Source organism: Ictidomys tridecemlineatus, chromosome 8 (genome assembly GCF_052094955.1).
Source record: "Ictidomys tridecemlineatus isolate mIctTri1 chromosome 8, mIctTri1.hap1, whole genome shotgun sequence".
NCBI classification, from domain to species: domain Eukaryota; kingdom Metazoa; phylum Chordata; class Mammalia; order Rodentia; family Sciuridae; genus Ictidomys; species Ictidomys tridecemlineatus.
In genome coordinates this window covers 46,120,575-46,147,161 of record NC_135484.1, presented here as the reverse complement: position 1 = coordinate 46,147,161, position 26,587 = coordinate 46,120,575, and the positions used below count along the sequence as shown (strand labels likewise).

The 26,587-nt window shown below is 34.3% G+C and overlaps 1 protein-coding gene and 2 long non-coding RNA genes across 4 annotated transcripts in view; 2 read left to right on the top strand and 1 right to left on the bottom strand.

Annotated features, from left to right (window-relative positions):
* The window catches only part of LOC144366077 (uncharacterized), a 36,022-nt gene extending 35,360 nt beyond the window's left edge, over window positions 1–662 (top strand). The window contains exon 3 of the long non-coding RNA XR_013424928.1: window positions 607–662. This is a non-coding gene — a long non-coding RNA (uncharacterized LOC144366077). The remainder of the gene's footprint in view (window positions 1–606) is intronic.
* Window positions 486–16,046, bottom strand: LOC144366074 (amine sulfotransferase-like). The gene is made up of 6 exons (XM_078019348.1): window positions 15,890–16,046; window positions 14,093–14,301; window positions 10,255–10,381; window positions 9,342–9,436; window positions 2,595–2,781; window positions 486–636 (listed from the first exon to the last, which is right to left on the bottom strand). The coding sequence occupies exons 1-6, from the start codon at window positions 16,029–16,031 to the stop codon at window positions 515–517; spliced, it is 882 nt and encodes a 293-aa protein (XP_077875474.1). The 5' UTR covers window positions 16,032–16,046; the 3' UTR covers window positions 486–514.
* On the top strand, window positions 11,235–19,453 carry LOC144366076 (uncharacterized). 2 transcript variants are annotated; one of them, XR_013424927.1, is made up of 3 exons: window positions 11,235–11,302; window positions 15,388–15,584; window positions 18,129–19,453. It is a non-coding gene; the product is annotated as an uncharacterized LOC144366076 (long non-coding RNA). The 2 variants fall into 2 exon arrangements; XR_013424926.1 differs by lacking the exon at window positions 11,235–11,302 and having other exon boundaries at window positions 15,054–15,584.
* Window positions 19,454–26,587: the final 7,134 nt, after the last annotated feature.

Sequence of the window (26,587 nt, the reverse complement as noted above, 5' to 3'; positions counted from 1 at the left end):
AACTACTTTTTCATCTAGTGCAAACTGTGATCTGTTAAATTAGTAAAAAGAAGTACCTGTTTATACAGGACTTCTCCATTTATTCTATATCACATTTGAATATCCACATTGATTTTGAAACCAAAGAATTAAAATTTAAGTACAATAATAAAATGATTTTTAAGGTTTAATTGATCCTGAGTTTAATTGTGGGTAATGGAAAATACACAATACAGAATAGTCTCTGAAGATATTTGCAAGTTCATGTTTTATGCTTTCTGTTTTGACATTTTCATGGAGGGTACCAAAGCTGCAAAAGCAATTTAATTTCTGATTTTTAATTTTAATTATTAAAGTAAAACTAATTTTTTTTAATTTAAAGAATTCATGGAAACTAATCTAAACATAGTTTATTTACTTTGAAATTGAGTTTTATAATTAGTAATACGCATTATGTATGTTATTATTATTATGTACGTTAACGTATAGCTTTTGATTAGAGTTCCTATGATTCTTTTACAGTTTGATTAGAATTCTACTCCTCATTTATATCCCAGATAAACTTCAGGGGAAAGTCTTTCATTTCCCTTTGGAATATCTTTTCAAATCTTTCATTCTGCTCCACAGTAAAATGATGTTTCCAATCTCCAATGGTACCTAATGGGATAAGAACATGAATGACATGTTAAAGACTGCCTCAACCATTGAACCCATTTGTCCCATTTTCCCAGATGTAGAATAACTGTTAAATTTAAACAGAGAAACCAATATACCTCTTGTGGTAACTTTGTAATAATATGTGAATATTACTGTGTTCACAGAATTTAAAAATTGGAAATTAATGGGTTAATCTCTTTTCAACCAAACTAAATATTTGTTCGTGTTCACAGGATTGGAGACCTCATCTTTTCTTACACAGGAATGATTGAATAAAGAATCTAGGAACACAATAATGCAATAAATAGATTTAAAATTCACTTCCCAGTATGTTAGCCTTTCCCACTATGTGATCCTTAAGAATAAAAAACTATAAAGATATGAATATATTATATTTTAAAAGTATTTTTAATGTATATACTCCTGTATATATACAAAGTGAACTTCATACTAAGTGAACCACATTTATCAACTGTAATATAATTCTTACTAAAACCCTCCAAGATAAGTATTTCTTTCTTTGTCAATTTGAAAAAAAAAAAAGAGATTCAAGCATTTTCAACTAATAAAATAAGTCATATAGAGCACCAGAACTTCTCTTTCTGCATCTTTTTTTATACAAGATTAAACCATCATTATGCCATTCTTTTTTGTGGGGGTGAGTACCGGAGATTGAACTCAGGGGTACTTGACCACTGAACCACTCCCCACCTCTATTTTGTACTTTATTTAGAGCCAGGGTCTCGCTGAGTTGCTTAGCACCTTGTTTTTGCTGAGACTGGCTTTGAACTGGCATTCCCCTGCCTCAGCCTCCTGAGCCACAGGGATTACATTATGCCATTCTTCTTAAGTGAAAAATAACTTGGCATTTCCAGCTATCAGGTTCACTTGTGTAGACATTATTATTGGTCTTTGGAAAAGATAACAAGCTCTTAGGGATATGAGAATTGCTTTTTATCTACTGTAGCTGAGGAATGAAAAGGGAGAATTGATAGTAAATGTCATAAAAAAGAATTTTAAAATAGATCAATATCTAGAGCAATGTCCATAAGATGTTTATATAATTGTTCATAAATTAATATCCATCATCCTATTGGTAAATTATGAGCCAATTATGACATAAAATGTGAATAAAGTAGAAGTGAAGTGCTTAGAATGTTTATACACTAAATGATTAAATTAAAAATTAACAATTTGAAGCCAGATGTGGTGGTATATCCTTGTAATCCCAGCAGCTCAGGAGGCTGAGGCAGGAGAATGTTGAGTTCAAAGCCAGCCTCAGCAAGGGTGAGGCTCTAAGCACCTCAGTATGAGACTGTGTCTCTAAATAAAATACCAAATAGCAGCTGGGGATGTGGCTTAGTGCTTGAAGGCCCCGAGTTCAATCCCTGGTACTACTATACTACTACTACTAATAATAATAATAATTTGAATTGAAAGGGTATCAGTTACAAGGGAAATAATATTCATTCTTGAAAACTACTTCAAGCATGTAATAAGATCACAGTAAAAATGATTTCAATGATTTTTTGAAGTAACTGAATTCATAGCAGATAGCACTAATAAGATATCACTCTTTGTGATGACACATGGGAACACAGTAATCCAAACCTCCTCCCAGTACAGCAAAACACATTAAATTTACTCTTTAGATTATTCTAGGAGAAAAAAGGGAAAACAAGGATTATTCTTCTCATTTAATATACCTGATCAGGCTCATGTGACTTAGCAATAAGGCAATATTAATTAAACAAGTTAATGTGTCAGTTTGTATACTAAAACACTTAGGTTTCTTGAAAACCTCTTCAGACCTATTCTCAATTAGATGCTTAATTTCTCTAGGTTCCAAATGTCACTGTTACTTGGAGAGACATAATGGAAGCACTTATTATTTCTCCTAGGTATCAAGGACTTGAATGACAGCTTACATCTTGCTACTATGAACTACTGAATAGTACCTTTGCGCAGAAAATTTCCTTCATTGTTTCTCACTCCCACTTTCTGTTTTACAATATCATTATAATTTGTTTGTAGATTGGTCTTCATGTTCTGAAAGGTAGCCTGTTTCACAACAGTATCCACAACTTCTTCACTAAGTTCTTTCTCAAGAAATCCACAGATTTTCAGCACTGCACTTCTGAGGTCCTGGAAGAGTCATGAGTATGCGTGAGTTACAGCTAAACACACAACATTTTCATATTCTAGTAAAATTGATTCCTGAAATGCAAAGAAGTGTCATCACATGAACCAGGCAGTTTGTTATGAGAAGAGAATGGGGAAACAAACTGACATGATGATCTCAATTGATGCACAAAAAAAATTTAACAAAACTCAACATCTTTTTATGATGAATTGCTCAATAAATCTGCAATGGAAGGAATCTACCTCAATATGAAAAAGTCTTATATGGAACACCTAACAGGAAACTCAACTAAGAGAGAAAGATTTTCATCTGAGATGTGGAGTAAGTTCAACTCCATTTTTCCACTTTTATTTATCATGATACTAGAAATACTAGCTGGAGCAACTAAGCAATAAAAACAAAAAAGGTACTGAAATAGAAAATAAAGCAAATGAAATGATCCCTGTTAGCCCATAAGATTATCTTATACATTATAAACCCCAAGAAAAGTACTCACACCACACACCAAAACAAACAAACAAAAAAACCCAAAACAAAACAAAACAAAACAAAAAATTAGATCAAAGACATTTAAGTTGTAGAATAAGAAACCAAATATCTGAAAAGTTCTACTACCCATAATACATAAAGAATTCTTAGAAATCAACAAGAATAACAAAATCAGTCCAATTAAAAATTGGCAAAGGATTTAAATAGAGATTTCTTCAAAGTAGATATACACATGTCCAATAAGTACATGAAAAGATGCTCAGCATCACTAATCATTAAGGAAATGCAAATCAACTACAGTGAGGTACCACTTCACACCCATTAGGAAGGCTATTATTATTTTAAATTTTTAAATATTTTATTTATTTTTATTTCAATATTTTTACTATTAAAAATAAACCACAATAGAAAAGAATAAGACCAACGACACAGAAAAATTAAGATTTATGCATGTTGGTAGAAATGTAAAAATGCTGCAAATGCAATGGAAATAGTATGAACCTAAAAACAGCATTACAATATGACCCAACAAATCCACTTCTGTGTACGTACCCCCAAAATTGAAAGTAAACTCTCAGAGAGAGATTTGTACACCATGTTCATACATCATTATTCACAATGCAGAATATAAAAGTGATGTGTATGTATGTATATGTATAAGATACACAAATAAAATGTAGTAGATATGTACATTGGAATATTATTCAGCTTTAGAAGGAAGGAATTATGCTACAAATGCATGAACCTTGAAGACATTATGGTAAGTTAAGTTAAATGAGCCAGTCAAAAAAGACAAATACTGTATGATTCCACTGATATGATATACTAAGACTAATCAACTTCATAAACAAAAAAAGTAAAATGTTTTTATACAAGACCTACAAGGGGTTGAGAGTGGAGAATGAGGGATTATAGCCTTGTGAATATAGAGTTTCAGTTTTGCAATGTGAATTCATTTTAGAGTAGGATAGTGGTGATGTTGGCACAAGAATATGAACATACTTCATGACACACAACTGTTCCCTTAAAGAATGGTTAAAGCAGGCTGGGAACAGTGGCTCATGCCTGTAATCCCAGGGACTCAGGAGGTAGAGGCAGAAGGATGGCAAGTTCAAAGCCAGCCTCAAAATTTAGCAAGGGCTAAGCAACTCTGTGAGACCCTGTTTCTAATAAAATACAAAATAGTGCTAGGGGTGTGACTCAGTGGTCGAGTGCCCCTGAGTTCAATCCCTGATACCTGCCTCAAAGTGGTTAAAGTGGTATATTTTATGTCATGGATATTTTATCACAAGTAAAAATTTCAGTGGGAGGATAAAACCTAAACAGAATTACTATAGGCAATAGTACTTAACTGGAAAAACTGTATCTCAAAGAGGTTACTCCAGTTGAACTGGGCTGATTGGGCTGTGAAAAATAACCACACAAGGGACACAAATACCTTTTTCTTTGGGGTCGTGTGACAACTCCTCTGACTTTAAGGGTCCACAGGAAGAGAGAGAGTGCATATGCCCTGACCCTTTTTATTGAGGAGAAGCTTTTCAAATGAGGCAAGGGGTCAGGTTTCAGGGGGCTGAGTCTGTGTGCATGATGTCCACTGTCAGCAGGTTGACTGACATCTGGGTAGGCCACACCCAAAGGCACAGTAAGAGAAAGGGACACACACAAGGCACTTCCATGGAAGATTCTATCCTAAACAGGGCAAGGGGTAATATTACAAAAGAACAGGTGAGCATAGCTCCACCCATGGGGCTGTAGCAAGACACACCCATGCATGAGACACCAACCCTTGAACCCAAGAAGGGTGGGAAAAGCTCTGCCACATTTCTGTGATTGAGCACCTCAGCACCCAGCCAAGGAGTGTGACTCAGTCACGAGCAAGGTTGGTCTCCCAAACCACAGTTATTAACTTATTTCTACACCAAACTTGGGTGCCGAAAAAAATAATAAAATCAGGATATAAATGAACACAAAGGGATAAGAAAATGTGAACAAGCTCTAGCATAAAAAAGACAATAAAAATAGAACTATACATGTTACAAATGCAGAAATTATCTAAAAGAATTTCAAAACAACTATGCTTGTCACATACAAAGAAAAAAGAGATAAAATTAAAATCTTTCCCCAAAAGCTAACTATTATTAACCAAAGTATCAGATAAAACCTCAGCTTGTTAATCGAAATGTAGACTTTAGTGAATAATTTTAATGGAAGATGAAACACAGATTGTTTCAGTCAGGTTTTTCATTGCTGTGACCAAAAAACCTGACAAGAATAAACTTAGAGGAGGCAAAGTTTGTTTGATGGCTCACAGTTACAGAGGTCTCAGTCCATAGACAGCCGGCTCCATTCCACAGGGCCTGAAGTGAGTCACAACATCATGGTGAAAGAATGTGATGGAGAAAAGCAACTCAAGACATCATACTAGGAAGCAGAGAGAGCTCCAATCAGCTCATGACAAAGGAATATCCCTGATGACCTACCTCCTCCAATTAATACTCAGGGGATTAATGACTTGATTAGATCAGGCCATTTATCATCCTATCATATAACATCCCTAAACTTTTCTTTCATAGTCTCACATATGATCTTTTGGGGGACAGATCATATCTAAACCATAACATAGATTCAGAGATTCTTTTCTAGGTCTTGCTATAGTCTTGCACTTCGGCCAGTTCTTCAGCACACCAGCCATTCCCTAATTCTACTACCTATTACTGTCCAATATTCTAGCCATATTTCACAAAATGGTTTTTCATGTAACACAACAGGCAGCTCTCTTCTTTACCACTGTATTTGTGGGGTCTCCAGAGACAATGGCACCACACCCTTCAGGTATGTATGCCTTTCTTTCCTAGCGGCATCAGCCAGTTCCAATATATTGAAGGAAAAGATAACAGGATGGGAATGATTAAATCTCTCATATCAGACTCCCCCCAAAGGGGAGTATCATTTCTCTTAATAAATTAAAATATTTCCACAATTTTTACATTTTAAAATGCACATATGAAAATGACACGAATTCCAGAACCCCTCAATAAACAGCCTTTCCTCATTTTAAACCTTGTTCTTCCCCCAATGGTAACCTCCATCCTCATTAAATGATAATGAACTATGGGTCTTTTAACTTGACTTTAGCCACCTAAATATGAATCTTTAAACATTATAGTTATAATTGCTTGTAGTTCAATTATATATCACTCGACTCTACTTGTGACAGGAAAGTAGAAAATAATCCTGCATAGTCATTAAGGTTCGAGGGCTACGACTACTAATTAAGTGAGAAATGTGAAAAATCCTCTGAGAGAAACTGCCCTGAGTTTATACATCTTGCTGGGTTTATCACTGGAGAAGCAGGCATAGGCAGTGTTTCATAAAACTATCAAGACATTTCCAAGCAAAGCAGCAAACAAAGGAAGACTCCAAAATGTATTCCAACTTTGATGAATACCTAATTTTTTTAAAAAAAAATATTATTTGCATGTTGATGGACCTTTATTTTGTTCATTTATTTACATAAGGTGCTGAGAATAGAACCCAGTGCCTGACACATGCTAGGCAAGCACTCTACCACTGAGCCACAATCTCAGCCCTGAATATCTAATTTTTAACATCATTGTGAGGTTTCTCTAGAAAGAGCTCTAAAGCTGAAAACTTGAGATGACCAAGGTCTATATTCCTTCTCTCCTTTAGTCCCTTACTTCACCCTACCACAATCAATTTTAATCACATTCATTCTTCTCATACATTCTTTTTTTTTTTTTTTTTTTGGTATTGGGAAGTGAATCCAGGGCCACTTAACCACTAAACCACATCCCTATTCCTTTTTATATTCTATTTTAAAATAGGGTCTCATTGAGTTGCTTAGAGCCTCACTAAATTGCTGAAGCTATTTTGAACTCTCAACCCTCCTGCTTCAGCCTCCCAAGCTGCTGCCATTATATTCTTTATAGTGATGATGTTCAAATTAATGGCATTAATATCTAAAGGCAGAAATATTTTTTGAGCTTTGGATTTGTATTTTTCATTTGTTTCTCACTCTATTCATTTGATTTCTTCTAAATCACTTTAATCTTCATAGGTAAAAAACAACATCATATTCAAGCTCCTCTGATCCCCCTCTAACCCAACCCTGCCTCAGAGTGCCCTAAACACCTTCACGAATGAGACCACTATCTGCACAGAGGCACCAACTGGAAATAAAGAAAGCATCCTTGATACCTCTCTCTTTGTCACTTGTCCTTTGTACAATCCCTTTTCTTTTTACATATTAGCTGTGCCTCAAAACTCTGTATTCTCTTCATTCATAATGACATTACTCCAATCCAAGGAAGCACTGATTTCAGTGGATTAACACACTGGTCTGTGTCTGGACTGGATTCCTTATACTCACTATTTTTTCTTTTTAATTCATGAATGGACATAACATTCAAAAATATAAATTGTATTCTATGGCTACCCCTCTTAATAATTCTTTAAGAGGCTCTTTACTACTTTTAACTTTAAAGAAATCACTCTCATTAACATAGCCTACAGATCTTATAAAATCTGGCTCCTACAAAACCCCTCTATATTAATATTTCATCTCTCCCACATTGTTCCAGTTCTTCCCTTAGGTCTTCAAAGGTCTCATGTGTTTTCCTTTTTTCTTATAAGTCTCTCTCATTTCTTTTCTTTCTGTTAGCTCTTATTTATTTATTTCAGGAAAAAAAAGACCATCACTTTCAACTATACTAGATACTCTCAGAACATATGCACATTGACATTGTAGTTAGACTTTTCCTTAATAATTTCACTTATTACTTTTGAACTACATATACTAGCTTGGTGAGTGCCTGTTTTCCCTGATAGATTATGAGTTCTGTCTATAAAAATTCAGTCATCTATTACTCAGGATTCAGTGCCAGTCACAGAGCAATCATTCAGTGATTGTTTAAGTAACTGAATGTATGATGTATTAATGAATCCACGTACCAACCAGAGTCCACAGAACAATAAACTTCAACTATCTTGTGTTTGAATTACACAAAGTTTTCAGGTAGTTTTGAAACTTTCACCAGCATATAAACATCCTATGACTTCACATGAGAACTAGTTTTAAGATTCTCTTTAAAAAAAAAGGAAGAATGTGCCTCACAGGGCTCACCCTCATCTATAGCAACAATTATCCTGTCTTTGAAGTGGCTTCTTCCCCCAGTGTCATGGCGTTTCTTAATGAACTTTCTTAAGTACAACTACCATGGAAAAAAGCTTTGTTGTATGGTGTATCCTCAAACAAACAAACAAAAAAAAACCCACTAAACTGAAAACAGAACTACTGTATAATCCAACTGTTACATTCCTGGGTATATACATAAAAGAAATAGAGTCACCCTAGAAGAGACAACTAACATGTTCGTGTTTATTGTATCACTACTCACAATAGATAAGGATTCAGCCTAGGTGTCTATCAAAGATGAACACATAAAGAAAATATTGTGCACACACACACACACACACACACACACACATGACTATTATTCAGATATAAAAAGTGAAATCTTCCAGCAAAATTTATGAACTGGAGGAGATCATGTTAAATAAAATAAGCCAGACATACAAAGACAAGTAGTGCAAGAGGCACACATGAGAACAACAACAAATATGGACTGAAAGTAGAATCGTGAATACTAGGGCCTGTGAAGGGTCCAGGGGGAAGGGGAGGTAAGAATGGAAGAAGGGAAATTGGATATGATTAGTGCATGTTGCATGGTCATATAGAAATCAGACAACAAAACCCGTTAATACGTAATTAATATTAATAAAAATGATTTACAAGATTGGTATCCTAGATATTTGAGGTTGCCTTTATTGCTACAGTTTTTAAATGATAACCATGGTGACTGTGTGTAGTGAGAACAAACCCTTGAGGAAAACCAGTAATAATTAATGGATAAGCAGAAAATTAGAACCCCCACTTACCCCCCAAAAGCCTACGAAATATGTATTTTCATAAATGACTAGGAGAATGAGTTTTCCTGAAACCAGGAGATAAAAGGTTTAAAAATAGAATTTTAAAAAATACTTCTTATTTTACCTTTTTCATATCTTCATAGCTCATGAACTGAATATTGAAGTCATGTCTGTGTTCATACCAGCCTTTTATGTGATCAAACCAAAGACTTCCCACCACTGTACAAAAAATAATTAGTAAGAAGGTGAAGGTGTAGCACTTATTGAATAGCAAAGTATTCTGTCTTTTCCTCCTTTTACTCACAAAAACAAAAATAAAGGCCCCAACCACTGAACATCTATATTACTGTTTTGAAATGATTACTGCTTAGGGGAACAATCATGGTTTTCATAGAGAAGTGACCATGAAAACCGACCTTATGGATGCAGGAAGGCAGCAATAAAGAAATGAGAAAGCCCCTGGGTCTAAGTTTAAATCATATTTCTTTAAAGCAAGTTCCTCCACATTCCTATATCCACCAGAAAACACACATGTCCATTTTTCTTCTCATTCTCTAAGATCTCTGGATAGCAAAGCTACCTGTTTACAATGAGACAGAACCTGAATGTAATCTTTAAATGAGTGAGATCCTGATACTTCTCACTACAAGTCCCTTGCAACAATCAATCCTCATCAGTAGTGGAGTGATAAACTCCACCATGGCCCTAGAAGGCTTACCACAGTTCCATGAGAGGGTACACAAGCACCCTGATCACTAGTGATTCTGGAATGTATTGTTTTAATTATATTTGTAGCTAGTTTAATTTGATAGAATACGTGTAAGCCTCTTATGGACTGGTCAAAATGTTTCCTAAACATCATGCCTTTGAAAACTTGACAAGACCCACATGGTCCTGGCAAGGAAGGAAAAGCCACTGGGTGGCAGACTAAGTTGATGTGTCATAGTAACTACTCAAGAGCATCCATTGTACAATTGCCCTTTTCCATCTCTCAAAATATCTTCCCTAAGTTTCTTGATAAATAAACTCATAGTTACCTTGTCCATCTAGAAACATTTCCATAAAATTCTCAAAAGTCTCAGAAGGCTTTAATCGAGCCACCCAATTTGAAAAATGAAAAAAGGAAACCAAAACATCTTTAGGATTTCTGTAGATATAAAGAATCTGCAGGGAGAATTAGAAATAATATTAAGAATTCCAGCATATTATTTCAAGTTTTTAACAGTTTCATCACATTTATTAGCTAAATGAATCAAAATTATTTTAATCCATTCTACTAGCCATGGAAAATTAGTTGTTCCCCCAATTTTTCTCTCTTACAAAAGTATTGTTAAAATAAATACTTTTATATGTAGAAGAGAAACTGTATAAAGAAAATTAATATGAAAAATATTATTAATGAAAAGTTGGGTCAAAAAGTCCTTTCACAGAATATACAATAATTATGGTCAATAATCTATCAAAACAGGCTTATTCACATTACTGAGTATTGGATGTGTAAGTTAAGATCACTTGAAAAACCACTTCATAAATAACACATTGAAAAAATTTAAAATTCTGATATGTATCATTACTAGGGGGGAAAACAAAACATATCCATTACCAATTTCAGCAAGAATTGATACACCTGCTTTCTTAAGAAAATATAGCCCCATCCCATAGAACTGTACATCATTGTACTTTTGGCTTTGCAGTCCCTTCTTGGATGTGTATTCCAGGGAAACTCCTGCATATGTGCCCACAGGGCATTCTCAAGAACACTCAGAGCAGCATGTAGTGATATTCAAATGCTGGAATATTCTGATTTTTCTATGAAGAAAAAGAACAGATCTGATAAAACTACTTTCAAAAGTTGTAAAGTTATGCAACAGTGAAAATGGAATTTCAAATCAAGAACAAACAAGAACATGTGGCAAAGTTCCAGAGAATTAGAGAATAAGGAATAAAATGAAATTAAGTAAAATTGCAGGCCAAAGGATTTAACAGGATGGCCCATAATTTGTTTTCAAAGACCAACAGAAAAGGAACATTTGTACACTGATGATCATAATAGAAAAATTTCAACGGAAAAGTTCCAGTAAATCTGTAAGTATTTTGATTTAGCCACAATCATAGTAGAACACTTACAGAGAATTGTCTTTAACAAAACAATAAAAGGAAAAATAAATTTGCAAAATTGATTATTAAAATTTCATTTTATTTAGTTTCTAAAATTTGTACAAGTACCCAACACAGAAAATTTATCTCCTTTTCTCATGTATAAAACATATTCCATGTTTGAAAACTGACCATACAATTGACAATTAACTTTTAAATAAATTCCCCAAATTAGAATATGTTTTTTTAAAAAAAGAGAGTGAGAGAGGAGAGAGAGAGAGAGAGAGAGAGAGAGAGAGAGAGAGAGAGAGAGAGAGAGTAAGAAAATTTTTTAATATTTATTTTTTAGTTCTCGGCGGACACAACATCTTTGTTGGTATGTGGTGCTGAGGATCGAACCCGGGCCACATGCATGTCAGGCGATCATGCTACTGCTTGAGCCACATCTCCAGCCCCCCAAATTAGAATATGTAAACACCATTGCCCATGATAGAAAACTATACACACACTTTCAAACTAAAAAAAATCTCAAAAGAGCTGAAACCAATTAAAAAGGTAAAACTGAAATGACAAAGTATTTAAACATTAACAAAATTACACCCATAGTTACACTAAAAATGGTATTCATTTTAAAATGTTAATATTGACAAAAATAAACACTAGAAATAGATATACTAGACAATTAATTAAAGAAGATAGAAAGATATATACTAAAATGAGGCAATAATTAAAATGAAAGTATACATTAACAAAAAAGAAAACATTGAATTATGCTTAAAAAAAGAAAAAGCTAGTTCTGCAGAGGGTGAAACATAGTAAAATAGAAAACTCCTTATATCCTAAAACTCTAAAAATAAGAGAATATAAAATTTTTATCATTGCAGCCTGAATGCAAATAAATGACCACAAAATTGAAGTAAAGTGACAAGATCATTAAAATGTTATACTTGGTCTGGGGATGTGGCTCAAGCCATAACATGCTCGCCTGGCATGCACGGGGTGCTGGGTTTGATCCTCAGCACCACATACAAATAAATAAAATAAAAATGTTGTGTCCACAGAAAACTGAAATATAAATATTTAAAAAAATCTCTCTCTCTCTCCTCTCTCTCTTTAAAAAATTATAAAATGTTATACTTTTTTTCAATGTTAAATATCTATAAGTGGGTAAAAAGCACACTGAGAACAATAAAAGGTACATATAGATGGCATTAAAGTAGACCTGATACATAGAATGAAACTCGAGGAATGTCAAAATATTGCAATGTTTGTTTTCCCAGAACAAATCTCTCTTAAATTAAAACCCACATTTGACAATCATTGTGGAACTAAACTATATTGTAAAAAGTTGATAGAAACGTTTGACTTATCTGAGGCTAGAGCTGTGGCTCAGCATTAGAGCACTCACCTCGCATGTGTGAGGCCCTGAGTTCTATCTTCAGCACCACATAAAAATAAATAAGTAAAATAAATTCGTGTCCAACTACGAAAATTTAGCATACCAATATATAGACTTCAAAACAGTAGAGGTACTCAAGTGAATGTTTTAATATATTGTTTTGGGCCAATCAGCAAAATTCTTAGACAAGTATAAGGCAATATTCATGTCTCATAAGCAGTATCAGATTTAATTTATAATCATAAGAAGGTTAAAAATAGCCAGGCTCCATGTTCCACGCTAGTAATCCCAGCTACTCTGGAGGGGAAGACATGAGGAACTTGAGTTCAGAGCCAGGCTCAGCAAAAGAGAGGTGCTAAGTTATTTAGTAAGATCATGTTTCTAAATAAAATACAAAATAGGGCTGAGGATGTGGCTCAGTGGTTGAGTGACCCTGAGTTCAATCCCTCCTTACCACCCCACACCTCCTACCTCACCAACAAAAAGGTTAAAAATAATACTGTTAGAAAAAGGCTAGAGGGCATTTACATAATCTTTGTTGTTAGTGTTGTGTTTTCTTAGTACAGCATCAGAACCAGAAGTCATGAAGGAAGTATTAACAGTTGGGTTACATAAGGTTAAAAGTTTTCAACAATTTATTAAAAAAGTCTTTCCTTTGTAAAGGAAAAGATTTTGCCATAAATAAATTTCCACAAAACAGTAAATAAGACAATCTGGAATAAGAATATTTCAAGACCAATAAAAAATAAAAAGATAATCTTATTAAAATTGAAAGAGTTAAATTCCCTCAGAGAGATTACTTTCTTACTTAGCATATTAGGCAAATTTGATAATTCCCATTATTAGTAAGCATGTGAGGACAGAGGCACGGTTATTTGATGAAGTATAATTCATATATTATAAAAAGCAGGTAGGTAATCCATGTCAACACTTTAAATATTAGACATTTTAATCTGAAAACTTCACATTAATTGAAACACTACATAAGAATTAAAGTGCAAGCCTTTATAGGAATGTTTATTATAGCACGAAAACATCCATTGGCTGCAACTTACCTGTCCATCAAGTACACATTAATTATTGCAAAGCCACACAATAAAAATCTATGAAACCATAAAAAGAATGCCATTTTATGGCCAATGTGAAAGAATTTTTGTTATATGCTATAGAATTACACTGCAAATTATATCCACAATTGCTTATTACAGGCATACTTTTTAGGACTTTCATATACTTTTATTGTGGAAGGCAATGTCCTAAACATACAATGATTGTAACATTTGGAAAACTGTGGTCTAGTGAGGTTGGGGAATCTACTTAAAGCAGGTTATTTTGTTTGTGCAAAAAAAGAAAAAAAAAGATTAAGCTGTATGACATACTTTAGCTTTTTTGTTCTTCAGACCTTTTGGAACTAAATAATATGGGAGGTGGGAAACGAAGAGGCGAGGGGATGGCATTTTGATAAAGTCCAAATTGGGAATATTGTATTCAAAGAAAGGAGCTCTATCCATTGTTTTGATATCTTCAGTTCTGTTACGATGCCCCTCAAAATAAATCAAGCTTAGTATCTGCTGAGTCCAGATGGTACCTGAAAAAATAAATCATCTTGTTTTCAAACCCAATTAGTCATTAAAAATTAAGTCAAAAATAGTGTCATTCACCATAAAATCATTTGAGCTTTCTTTTCTTTTAAACACTCTAAGTATGCTAACAACTTTGTCTGATTTTCATTTTTTTCTCTATGAAACATTAAAGTTAATAAAGATAAAATCAAAGACTCTAAATTCCTTTATCACTTTGAGAGTTGTATTTGTTCTGATTCCATGATAGTGGTGATTTGGATTAATTCTGCCTCTCCTTCTCTGTTTCCTGCTCCATGTTAGGTCCTTTTTAGTATTTTTAACTTTTTCCTTAACTTATAATAATAATTCTACATCTTGATGGGATAGAGTGTGATATTTCCACACATGCATACACCCTGTACTGATCACATGAGGGAAATTAGCATTTCCTTCTCTGTGTCATTTCTTTCTGTTTGGAGTCTTGGAGCTTATTTCTTCTATATTTTCTTAAAATATGTTATTGGTTATGGAGTCTCTTTTTACTATATTTTGTGGGCATCTCTTTCTCCTTCTTGAGATTTCTTTCTCCTTTCTTAGAACTTTACCCTTTAGAATTATAGACAAATTAACAAAATTATAAGCAATGTCACTTTCTCCACGTTTTCTCTTTACCACTTAAGGGTGTGTAAACTATTTAAACATCCAAGGATGTCAGGAAATAGCAGAACCTGACATGAGCAAAGATATCTATAAAAAAATGTTTTATATATATAAAGATATAAAATAATTTTATATAATATATATATAAAACATTTTTTAACTTGAATGGCCTAACCATGTATGACCAACTTCTTTGTGGTGTTCTGAAGAAACCACACTATAAATAAGCAAAACATTGTATGTAGAATCTTAATAACTACAGCTTTATCCCTTAGTCTGCCTGGGCAACTATAAAAACTCAAACCAAGCCAATCATCCTGCTCTGCTGAAGTAGAAGTCACTATTACATAAGGCTCATTAGTACATGTTTAGCCCAACAGGATTGTGTTTTACCACTTCTTTGTAATGATGGTCTTCACAAATCTCAAAATCATTCTTATTTTATTTTCTAGTAGAACTTACTGGTTGAAATGGTTTTTGAGAATCTTCAGTGGAACTCAGCTGTCATGGAATACTTCTCAAGAAAATGAAACATATTGGAACATGAATAATTGTGGAAGATAAATCTTCCAACTCAGGAAGCATTTACAAATTAGAGAAAAGAGGAGTTTGGACTGTCTCAGGACTGTTCAACAGACCAAGTCAACAGGTCAGCATTTACCCAGTACCTGCTCATGACTCAGCATTTAGTTATATATATATATATATATTTTTTTAACAGAATTTACAATGTATCCATTGCAAATGAGCTTTGGTAGTATAGATTTGAGATTCATCTAACTTTTTTCTGATCCTTAATGGATATGTAAATGTAGGTCAGGCTGCTGTGGATATCTGAAAAACAGCACATTTACACACACACAGACACACACACACACACACACACACACACACACACTCATATACCAAACTTAGTTATAAATTGACTATCATGAGGCCACTCTTTACACTTACCAGATTTTGGATAGGTGATTATGAAGACATCATCATCTCTAATTTCAAAATCATCCGCACTTTCTACTATATGAATTTTAACTAAAGACCTTTCAAAATTGTAGCCTTTAAATTCAAGTAAGTATTCCTCTGTGTTGTCCATATTTTTTCACCTACAAGTGCAAACATAAAATTTCAAGTTATTTTAGAAGTGAATAATAGTTATTGAGTGGTCAATATATTCCTAGCACTGTTGCAATGTCTGATGTGTATGAATATACTAATGACACTAACCACAGCACATATATAAATGATTTAAAATGTCACAAAAAGCCAACATTGCTGTATTGCTAGCATCAGTATTTTAAAGATGAGGCAGCAGAAATGCTGAAAAGTGAGAAAACCCTTCTTAAAGGTCCATGAGGTACAGACATCATGATCCTCAACATAGAGAAGAGGAAATTAACTCAGAGAAGTCAACCAAATTATTTAAACTTGTCCAGCTAGCTGAACTGGAAAGATTGGAGAAGGGATAATTTGGTTAGAGAATTCATACTTTTTATCAAGAAATTCTTAGTGTTTTATATTTTTATTGCTTTATTTTTGATTGTTGTAGAAATAAGACATTCTTCAATTGATATGCTTTTATTTCTATTTTATTTCCTTCTCTGCTTTTATTTCCTTCTCTGAAGGAAACTTCTGAATTAGGGATCTGAGATGCTGTTGAAAGTGAAAAATGAAAAAGCTTTGCTTTTTTAAATTGGTTTTTACCTCAGGAATGCTGCCCTCATAGTTACATTACTTCATGAATTTATCATAGTTTACAGTAGGAGATTTTAAAATAAAAAATCATATGAATCTTTTAATACAAAACTAAAACAAAAACAGAAAGCAAACAATGTAAAGACAAATATTATTAAAGTTGTGTAAGGAAAATAATAAGGGAGACACAGAGACAAGATGCAGAAGGAGGAAAGATGGCAAAATGGCCAAGCTGCCAGCTTTATTTATATCTATAGGTTACTTCAGGTCATTGGCATCATTAGTATGTATTGGTCATTGTATTACTAGGCAGGTTACAGAATTAGCAACATTATGCAGCTTATCCCTCAGTTACATACTGAATTTAATGTGCAATTTTAGGAGTTTTGTGTAGCTCTCAAGAAAGTCTATTGTATAAAGTTACTGTTATGTGGACAAGTTTAGGGTCAGTGAAACATTGTGTTTGTCCCAGGAGCTGTGTGCCTGAGATCAAGGTCTAGGCTGATAGGACTTTAGAGGCATTGCAACAGCAGCTAGACATAGCACATGTATTCATTATCTTACTAGTTCTTAGGAGAAACTGCAGGGCATTCTAAGGGTGGGAAACAGAGTGCAAGTTACCCTCTCTGAGTGTGCTCACAAGAGGAATGCTTCCATGTATATTTCCATGGTCAGAATCCCTACAAAATTCAGACCAGCCAAGCATTTCTATTAGCTCTTCCTCAGAATCTTTCCTTGAAGGTTACATGGTTGAGACAATCTTATAAGTTGTAGATTTAGAACCAGTATAGATTTGTTATTTATATTTTTTAAAATTCTGTGCATGCCAAGAAACTGAATTTGCTAAAAAGCTGCAACTATGGCTTTGTTTAAATTGTATGTCAAGAAATAACATTGAGTTCTTTACAAAGAATCCAAGTTACCTGATCAATAGGAGGAATTCAGAGTTTAGTCTTTTTCAGAGTAATAACAGAAAATGATTAATGTTAGACTCACCTGGGTGATGTCTTCATGATAGGCTTCTTGGCTACCAAATGAAAGATAAAATTAAGGCCCTACTAAGCTGCTAGAGGTTTCCCCTCTATAAGTTGACATCTAGGAAACATGAAATTTTGAATAGTGGGGACAGAAGAGCTAGGCTGATGCATCAAAAGATTGTTTTCAATACAGGCAGATGGAGAGCTATTTTGATATTGACATCCTGCATTTCCTAGGAAAAACCTTGGAGAATTCAGCCTTCAGATTGTGGTGAGGGAGAATTTATACTGCATCACATGGATAAATGGAGAAGCCCATAGTAGGAGATATAAGTTGAGGAGAAAGCCAAAAGTCAAGTGTGATCCCTACCACATCCCTCCTATCAGCCCATAACACCACCACACACACCCTGAAATATCACAAAGTATTCCAGAAACTCTGGTTGATGACAAAGAGCATCAGGCGGTATCCATAAACATTTCAAATGAAATTTTTCTATTTTCTTGTTTATTACATTTAGTCACTCAACTTTCAATCTAAGGGAAAAAGAAATTTAAAACCTGTGGTGTCACAGAAGCAAAGGAGAAAGCTGTATGTGAGGAGGATTCAGGTAGGTGCTCACTGGCTCCTCAGAATAGTTTGCATCTTTGATAAGAGAAGCTGATTGTATAAGTAGCAAGCCTGTCTTTGTCTCCTTCTTATTACTTCATGGAAGTCATAAAGAAAAGGGGTAGGGGGTGTTCATAGATAATTAGGGAGAAAAGGAGGTAAATACATATATTTGTCTCGTACAAAACAGGTTGAGAATTGACAGTGGCTCAGAATCTATTCTGTTAGTACTTACTGTTTAGATCAGCTGATGAAGGAAAACCAGCTCTCACAAAAATTTCAGGCTGACAGGAACTGCTCTGTCACTGAGAAATAAATAGTCCCTATGGAATTTGTTTTGGCCAATGAGTAGTGTTCTAGAACCTATCTGAGTAGATCAGTAGATGTGGTAGGATTTTGTTGGCACTGGGGAAAGCATATCAGGTTATCCCAAGTGTCTTTTTTTAATATTTATTTTTTAGTTGTAGTTGGACACAATACCTTTATTTTATTTGCTTATTTTTATGTGGGACTAAGGATTGAACTCAAGGCCTCACACATGCAAGGTGAGTGCTCTGCCTCTGAGCCACAGCCCCAGCCCCTATCCCATGTTCTTTAAAGGGATCAAAAGCTTTGGAGATACTTAAAAACCTTTAGGAGAAGAGAGGGCACATTTACTGAATTATACCAATTACGAAACAATGACAAGGATGTATTTGAAATCTATAAGACAGCTTCCTTGTACCTTAAAGATGGTGAGTCTGTTTCCAGCCCATTTAAGGGCTGGTGATCATTCTTCAGGTGCTTTCTTGCATAATCTCAGGAAGTTTGTTTCTTCTGTTGCTTAACAGGCGGTAGCTACAGAAGACTCTAGGGGTTATATAAACTTGCAAGTGGGTTATATGAACTCATTAAGAACATAAATTTGTTTTCCACTACACATAGAGTTGCCCTTTCTAATCAATGTCCCATTATTTGTTTTAATGGTAGATATTACCTTTTTGTTTTCCACCATAACTGTTATTCATCTCAGGTCTGTTCTAACATCTTTCCTGGAATCTTGAGTCATTCCTCAGTCTTTTGTTGCTCATACAAGTTGCTCTTAGATAATGATTGTCAAGTTCCCACTAAATATAGAATTTGATCCCAGGGAAGATCTTGAATCTTTTCTATGTACAAATCCCCTTGGTTAGAAAGTAGAGTGTAATCTGAGGCTAATTTCAGTTTATAAATATTAAACTTGTCTCTTATTCCTTATGATATTTTTCAACTAAGTCTGTATTTCTAAAATAGTCCATTTTGTGAAGATAAACACAGTGTGAAGTGTAGAAATAGGAATAGAGTATTATTTTTACAAGCTCAATAAGAATTTCTTTCATTATACAAATTTTAATGAACAAAATGTACAAGGGGATCTTTTGAGGCTCTTGGATTCTTTGTCTTCCTCTCTTCCCTCTTTTTCTTCCTGACTCCTAATAATTATCAGCTGTGAGAACCTAGACCAGTCAGTAATAACAGCCAAGGGAATAAGACAGCTGCTTCTGTGAGCAGAGGCACAATTTTGATTCCCTTCTTCCCAACCACACAATGTTATGTGCATCTAGCAAGTAAGACAGCCTGAGAGGAATCTAGAGCAATGGCTGATTGCAGAGGTGGGGCAGGAAAGGATAGATGTGGGACATCTTGTACCACAGTGTAAAGATTTACACAAAGAATACTTGAAATACACAAACTCAAAAGGACACCAGAGACAGCTTGCAGGTATCACATCTTTCTACTTCAAGGACAATTTGAATTTTGCAATAATTAATCATAGAGTAGATCACAATCTTTTTAGTACAATAAGGAAATGTGAGTTTATATAAAGGTAAGACAAACCTTACAGGCTGGGACAGACACTAAAAGTTTTAGGCCTTTCAGGACAAGTGGCAAGAACAAAATAATATTCAGATGTTGTCAACAAGAAACAAAAAAGTGCCTAATGTTTCTAATGATTCAAAGATAACACTAATTTTTAAGAGTTTTTGTCAATACATGAACAAAAATTAGAGTGCACTCATTTTGGAAGGGGAGTGTGATGTTAGGCAATGTTTCTCTGGGCAAATGTCTTCTACTGCTTTAATCAAGGTTCATTTACTTGATTCAACAGTAGGAAACAGCCTGCCTTGCTTGACTCACAAATGAATACTGAGAAGTTTGTTTCCAGCATCATTTTCATTTCTCCTTTTCTTTTTTTGTAAAAAACATGCATTTAAAAAGTGTTACTATATCCTCTTTCCAAAGACTACACTCTTTAGTAGGCCTCACACATTAAATCTCATTTGAAATTTTTTTAAATAAAAAAAATCCCCATGTAAATGAATCTGTAATCAAAGTCAACATCTAAGTGATTCATTTGATAGCCAAGCAGGGCAGACTATTTCCTGATGTTGAATCCATGAAACCATGTTTAATATTTTGTCCCATCCTCTCAGATGTGGAACACCTATAAAGCTTAAATTGTGCAAAAAAAATATAACACTTTCAAAAACTTTGCTGTAACCTGTGTTGAAATATTTGCAAAACTAAGAATTTGGAACCTGATGGGTTTTAAGCTTCTAAATGTTTCTAAATATTTCTTTCTTGTGAGTTGGGAATATTGTGATGACTGCTTAATCTGATAATTTTGATATACACTGTGTTCTTTAGCATTTGATAGCCAAATGGGTACTTTGCAAACTTCCTTAATAAGAGGTAATCTGCACTCCCTATTTCCTTAAAAATATTCATAATACACTTTTCTCTTCTAGCTTTTATACACTGAGTATGCACTAGTGATTTTAAACCATTAACTAACTACCAGGGTATGACAAAACACCTGCCACATGAAGCACTGTTGTGTTACAATGACATCACTGTGATTTGTACTTCCTTAGGCAACAGTGCAAAGCAATGTTCATGTAGACAGCCAGGTGTAGTTTCTGCAACTATTACTCAAACTGACTATTTAATACAAACGTGATCAGAGACATATTAAATGAATCATAATATTTTGAAAATGAAACTCCCTGAAATTACACTGAAAGTTAGAGTTCAGATGACGTTTATGTGAAGAAAATTTCTTTTAATTCTTTTCCATTCATGATGGAAAATCATTCTTCCTTCACAGACAATACAGAAACAGATGATGGGGTGGGTTTGCCTCACATCTGAAGATAAAATATCTGGTGGATACTGGTAAAAATGAAGGCATGATTAAATATGTGTGAAGGAAAAATATCTCTTTGGACTAAAATATTAAAAAATAAATGTAGAAAAAGAAATTATGGGAGGGAATGCTTGAATGAGGAAGAGGTTATTTACATATATCAAAGCATGTACTGTCAAACAATTAATTTTTTAAGAAATAAAGTGCAGAAGAGTCATTTTACTATGTAAAACCCAGGTAGACACCACTTTAACCAAATTAATCAAAGTAGCATCCCTAATACTGACATTAAACCAACCTACATTTCTCCTATTGGCCACTGAGAGCACATTGAATTTAGAGCATTCCTGTCAAAAAGTTCAACTTATTCTATCATGAGTAAACAACAGATAAACTCAAAGTTAACCCCATTATGCCAAATACTATTTTTAAAAATGCCAAAAGGAGTAAGCAAGCAGGACAGACAATGATTTGAGATTAAAGGAAACTAGCTAGACATGACAATTAAATACAAATCATAGCTTAACACCATGCTGTACGCCTGTAATTTCAGTGACTTGGGAGGCAGAGGCAGGAATATTGCAAGACTGAGGCAGATTGGGAATGTTAGTTAGACACTGTCTCAAAATAAAAAATAGAAGAGCCTGGTAGTGTAACTTTGTGTTACAGTGCCCCTGGATTCAATACCCAGGACCACAAATATAAATAAATTAATAAATATGCATGATGTTGCATTTGATCCTATCACAGAAAAAATCTATAAAGGACATTGTTGTTACAACTGAACATTTTAAAATATATATTTGTGGTTTATATAATAGGACCATATCAATATTGCATTTCCTGGTTTTGATAAGTGTATTATGTTTTAGATAATGTCATTATTGTAAGGAAATTCACATATAAGTAAATAGGAATACAAGGATATGATTCTAGACTCAAATTATTTTTAAACATTTAGATTTAATTGTAGTTGGACACAATATCTTTATTTTATTTTTATGTGGTGCTATGCTAAGGATTGAACCCAGTGTTTCATGCATGCTAGGCAAGTGCTCTTTCCTCTGAGCCAAAGCCTCAAATATTTCTTATATATGTAAAAGGAAAAAGAGATATGTACTGTAGTAAAGAAAATAATAAATATAAAAAATGTAAAGTATTTTAAAATTTTTCATCATGGGAAAAGGATACATAGGCATTCCTCATTCTAGTCACCTAACTTTTAAGTTTGAAATTATATAATATCAAAGAAATAAATAATTTTTTTATTTTAGTTTTTACTACTTCAGGGTGCTTTTGTTAGTCATATAAACTCTTGAGATAATGAACATCCACTTAATAGCATCATCATCATTTACATCAGTTTAAATTAAGCCCCCCATCTTTATCAGTAGGCAAGCTTAAGTGTATTTCCAGAGCTAGGATAACTGCATGCTATTTTGCACTCCAATTGTTTTCTCTTTTTTAATCAGTAGTTTTTTAGTTATACATGACAATGTGGTTCATTTTAATGCAATTATACAAGCATGGAATATAATCTGTTCTAATTCCATTTCGAGTACTTCCCCTTACTCTTTCCTCCTTTCACTCCTCTTCCCTTTCTTGAATTCTACTGATCTTTCTGCTATTTACTTATAGCTTATTAAAATTAATTTTTTGTGGATGAACAGGATGGTGAGATTCACTATGATGTATTCATATATGTACTTGGACAGTTAGGTCAGATGACCCTCCCTCCTCTTCTACCCTCCCTCCCTTTATTTCCCTTTGTCTGTTCCACTGATCTTTCTTCTATATTTTTCTTATTTATCCCCCCTTGTCATTTTAGATTAGTTTCTGCATATCAGAGAAAAAATTTAACCTTTGACTTTTTGGGACTGACTTAGAAATGAATAATTTAAATCAAATGTAATAAAGTAAAGACTATAGATTTTAATCTTTCATAAAAATATCAGAGTCAGATTAATAAGGTCTGAAGAACTACTTTAGTAAGAAAAATCAAAGCACTCCAATGGAATAAATGACTGAAACATGAATGAATAAGCATACAAAAGGAAATCTGATTGGGGTATTAACAGATATCTTCCATTTTGTATTTGGTAGTAATCATGGAAATACAAATTGAAACTACTTCCCAATAACTAGGATGCTTGAAAATAAGCCAGACAGGGTAAGTTCCAGGGGATGTGGAGAAACAGGAACCTCAGGTATTATTGGTCAGAGTAAAAATTAACAATTTGGAGAGCAACTTGACATATCAAGTCAAAGAAACACATCTATGAAGCAACATCAGTAGGAATTTACTTTTCTCTGTGGGAGGGGCTGGGTGTAGCAATGAGGGGAATGCAATCAGAGAAGGATACTTTCTATATCTAAAACTGATTGGTGGGTGTATGTGATTTCAGTGTAAGCATGAAGGTGTTCTCTGTAGTCTTATCTACTATTTGTATTTCATAATTAAGGAATATTAGATGTCTGTAATGTTGTCTGCATCATTATTATCCAGGCTTCTTTGCTTAACTGATAACTGCAGACTCCTGGGTTCCTCCTGTGGGAGCTGACAGGTGTGGATGAGAGGCCCAGGCTCTGGTAGGATTGCAGAATGTGACATTGGTTATGGAGGGCTGCTCTGGCATTCAGAATACTGAGGAATGCGACTGGTCATCTACACACATGGCCACTATGTTCCCTGTGCTGGCTTCTGACCTACATCCACTTTTTCTTTAAGTGCTTTACTTTTCTATATTCTTCATCATGAAGAGACGCAGGGCCATATTTAAGATTCAGTGGGCTGAAAGATGGCCATGCCATGCTTCAGCTGTGAAGAGTCTTCATTTTGTAGCCTTCTTCTCTCTGTGTTAGGACTAGTACTCCGCAGATCACCTACTGTAACTCCATGCTGCATAGCACCAGTAATGCAGTTTCTGAATGAAGCCATGGAGAATTAGTTAGAGTACTTCTTGTCCAACTGCTTTCTCTAGTCATCCTTATATAATACAGAAGGGAATGAATAAAAGGATATTTTATTACCTCATAGAAAATGATGAACGCTTGGCAGCTCTTAAGCATGAAACATGAATTTTGTGGTAGATATATTATGCTGCCCCTATGAAGCTTCTATGCACCCTTTCCTGCAAATGTGCATTATCTCATTGCAAAAAGACTTGCACATGGAATGAAGATTACTAATCAGCTAGCCTTAATATTGGGAGATTATTTTTTATTTTCCAGCAGAGACCAGTGTAAACTTACAAGCCCATGAGGCAGAAAAACATATCAGAAAACTAAGATAGATCCAACAAGGTAATGCTGACTTGATGATGGAGGGAACCACATGTGAAGGAAAGGCAGACCTCAGTCTAATAACCACAAGGAACTGAATGCATTCAAACACATGAATGACCTTGGGACCTGCTTCTTCCACAGTGTCATCAGAAAGGAAAACAACTTGATTTTAGTCCTATAAGGCCTTAAGGAAGGTACCTAGCCAGATCCTGCTGGAGCTCTCATCCTGCTTGAACTCAGAGGTCATATAAGGTGAAGATTTTGGTTTTAGTTTTTTTAATTTTTATTTGTTCTTTTTAGATGCATTAGCAAAGTTATGTCAGATTCATTCTATTGTTCTGATTGGCATTTCTCTAATGGCTAAAGATTTTGAACATTTTTTTATATATTTGTTGACCATTCATATCTCTTCTGTGAAGTTCCTTTAAGTTATTTTGCCCATTTTTTCTTTCTTTTAAATTTCCATTTATTATATATGACAGCAGAATTCATTTCAATTCAGTTACACTTCTAGAATACAATTTTTCTATCTGGTTGTACATAAATTAGAGTCACAGCATTCATGTCTTCATACATGTACTTAGGGTAATGATGTCCATCTCATTCCACTGTCTTTCCTACCTGGAGTCCTTCTCCCTTCCCCTCCCTCCCCTTTGCCCTATCTAGAGTTCATCTAATCATTCCATGCCCCACCCCAAACACATTATGAACCAGCATCCTTAAATCAGCGAAAACATTCAGCTTTTTTTGGGGGGGGGCCATTGGCGAACTTCCCTTAGCATTATATTTTCTAACTCTATTCATTTACCTGCAAATGCCATAATTTTATTCCCTTTTAATAAATAATATGCCATGTGTATATACACCACATTTCTTTATCCATTCATTTACTGAAGGACATGTAGGTTGATTCCACAGTTTAGCAATTGTGAATTGTGCTGCTATAAACATTGATGTGGCTGTGTCATTGTAGTATGCTGTCTTGAAGACCTCTGGGTATAGACCAAGGAGTGGGATAGCTGGGTCAAATATTGGTTCCATTCCCAGTTTTCCAAGGATTCTCTACACTGCTTTCCATATTGTCTGCACCAATTTGCAGTTCCACCAGCAATGGATGAGTGTGCCTTTTCCCCCACATCCTCACCAACACTTATGGTTGTTTATAGTCTTAATAGCTGCCATTCTGATTGGGTTATTTGTTTCCTTGCTGTTAAGAGTTTTGAAATGAAGGAAACATTAAATCAAATAAAAAAAACTCAATAGAAAGCATCTCCAACAGACTAGATCACTTTTGGGCATTTATTAATTGGGTTTTTTTGTGTGTGTGTTAAAGTTTTTTGAATTCTTTCTATATCCTTAAGATTAATCCTCTATCTGCGGCATACATGGCAAAAATTCTCTTCCATTCTGTAGGCTTTCTTTTTATATTCTTGATTGTTTCCTTGCTGTGAAGAATCTTTTTAGTTTGATACCATCCCATTTATTGATTTTAAAAAATATTTTAGTTATAGATGGATAGTATGTCTTTATTTTATTTATTTTTATGTGGTGCTGAGGATTGAACCCAGTGTCTCTCATAGCCTAGGTAAGCAGTCTGCTACTGAGCTACAGTCCTATCCCCCATTTATTAATTCTTGATTTTATTTCTTGTGCTTCTTCTTGAGAAAGTCAGTTTCTAAGCCAGTATGGTAGAAAGTTGGGCCTCTTTTTTAATAGGCACAGTGTATCTGGTCTAATGCCTAGGTCCTTGATGTGCTTTGAATTGAGTTTTGTACAGGGTAAAAGACAGGGGTTGAATTTCATTCTGATACATATGGATTTCCAGTTTTCCCAGCAGGATTTGTTGAAGAGGCTATCTTTTCTCCAATGTATATATGTCTGTCTGTCTGTCTGTCTCTTCCTCCATCCCTCTCTTTGTG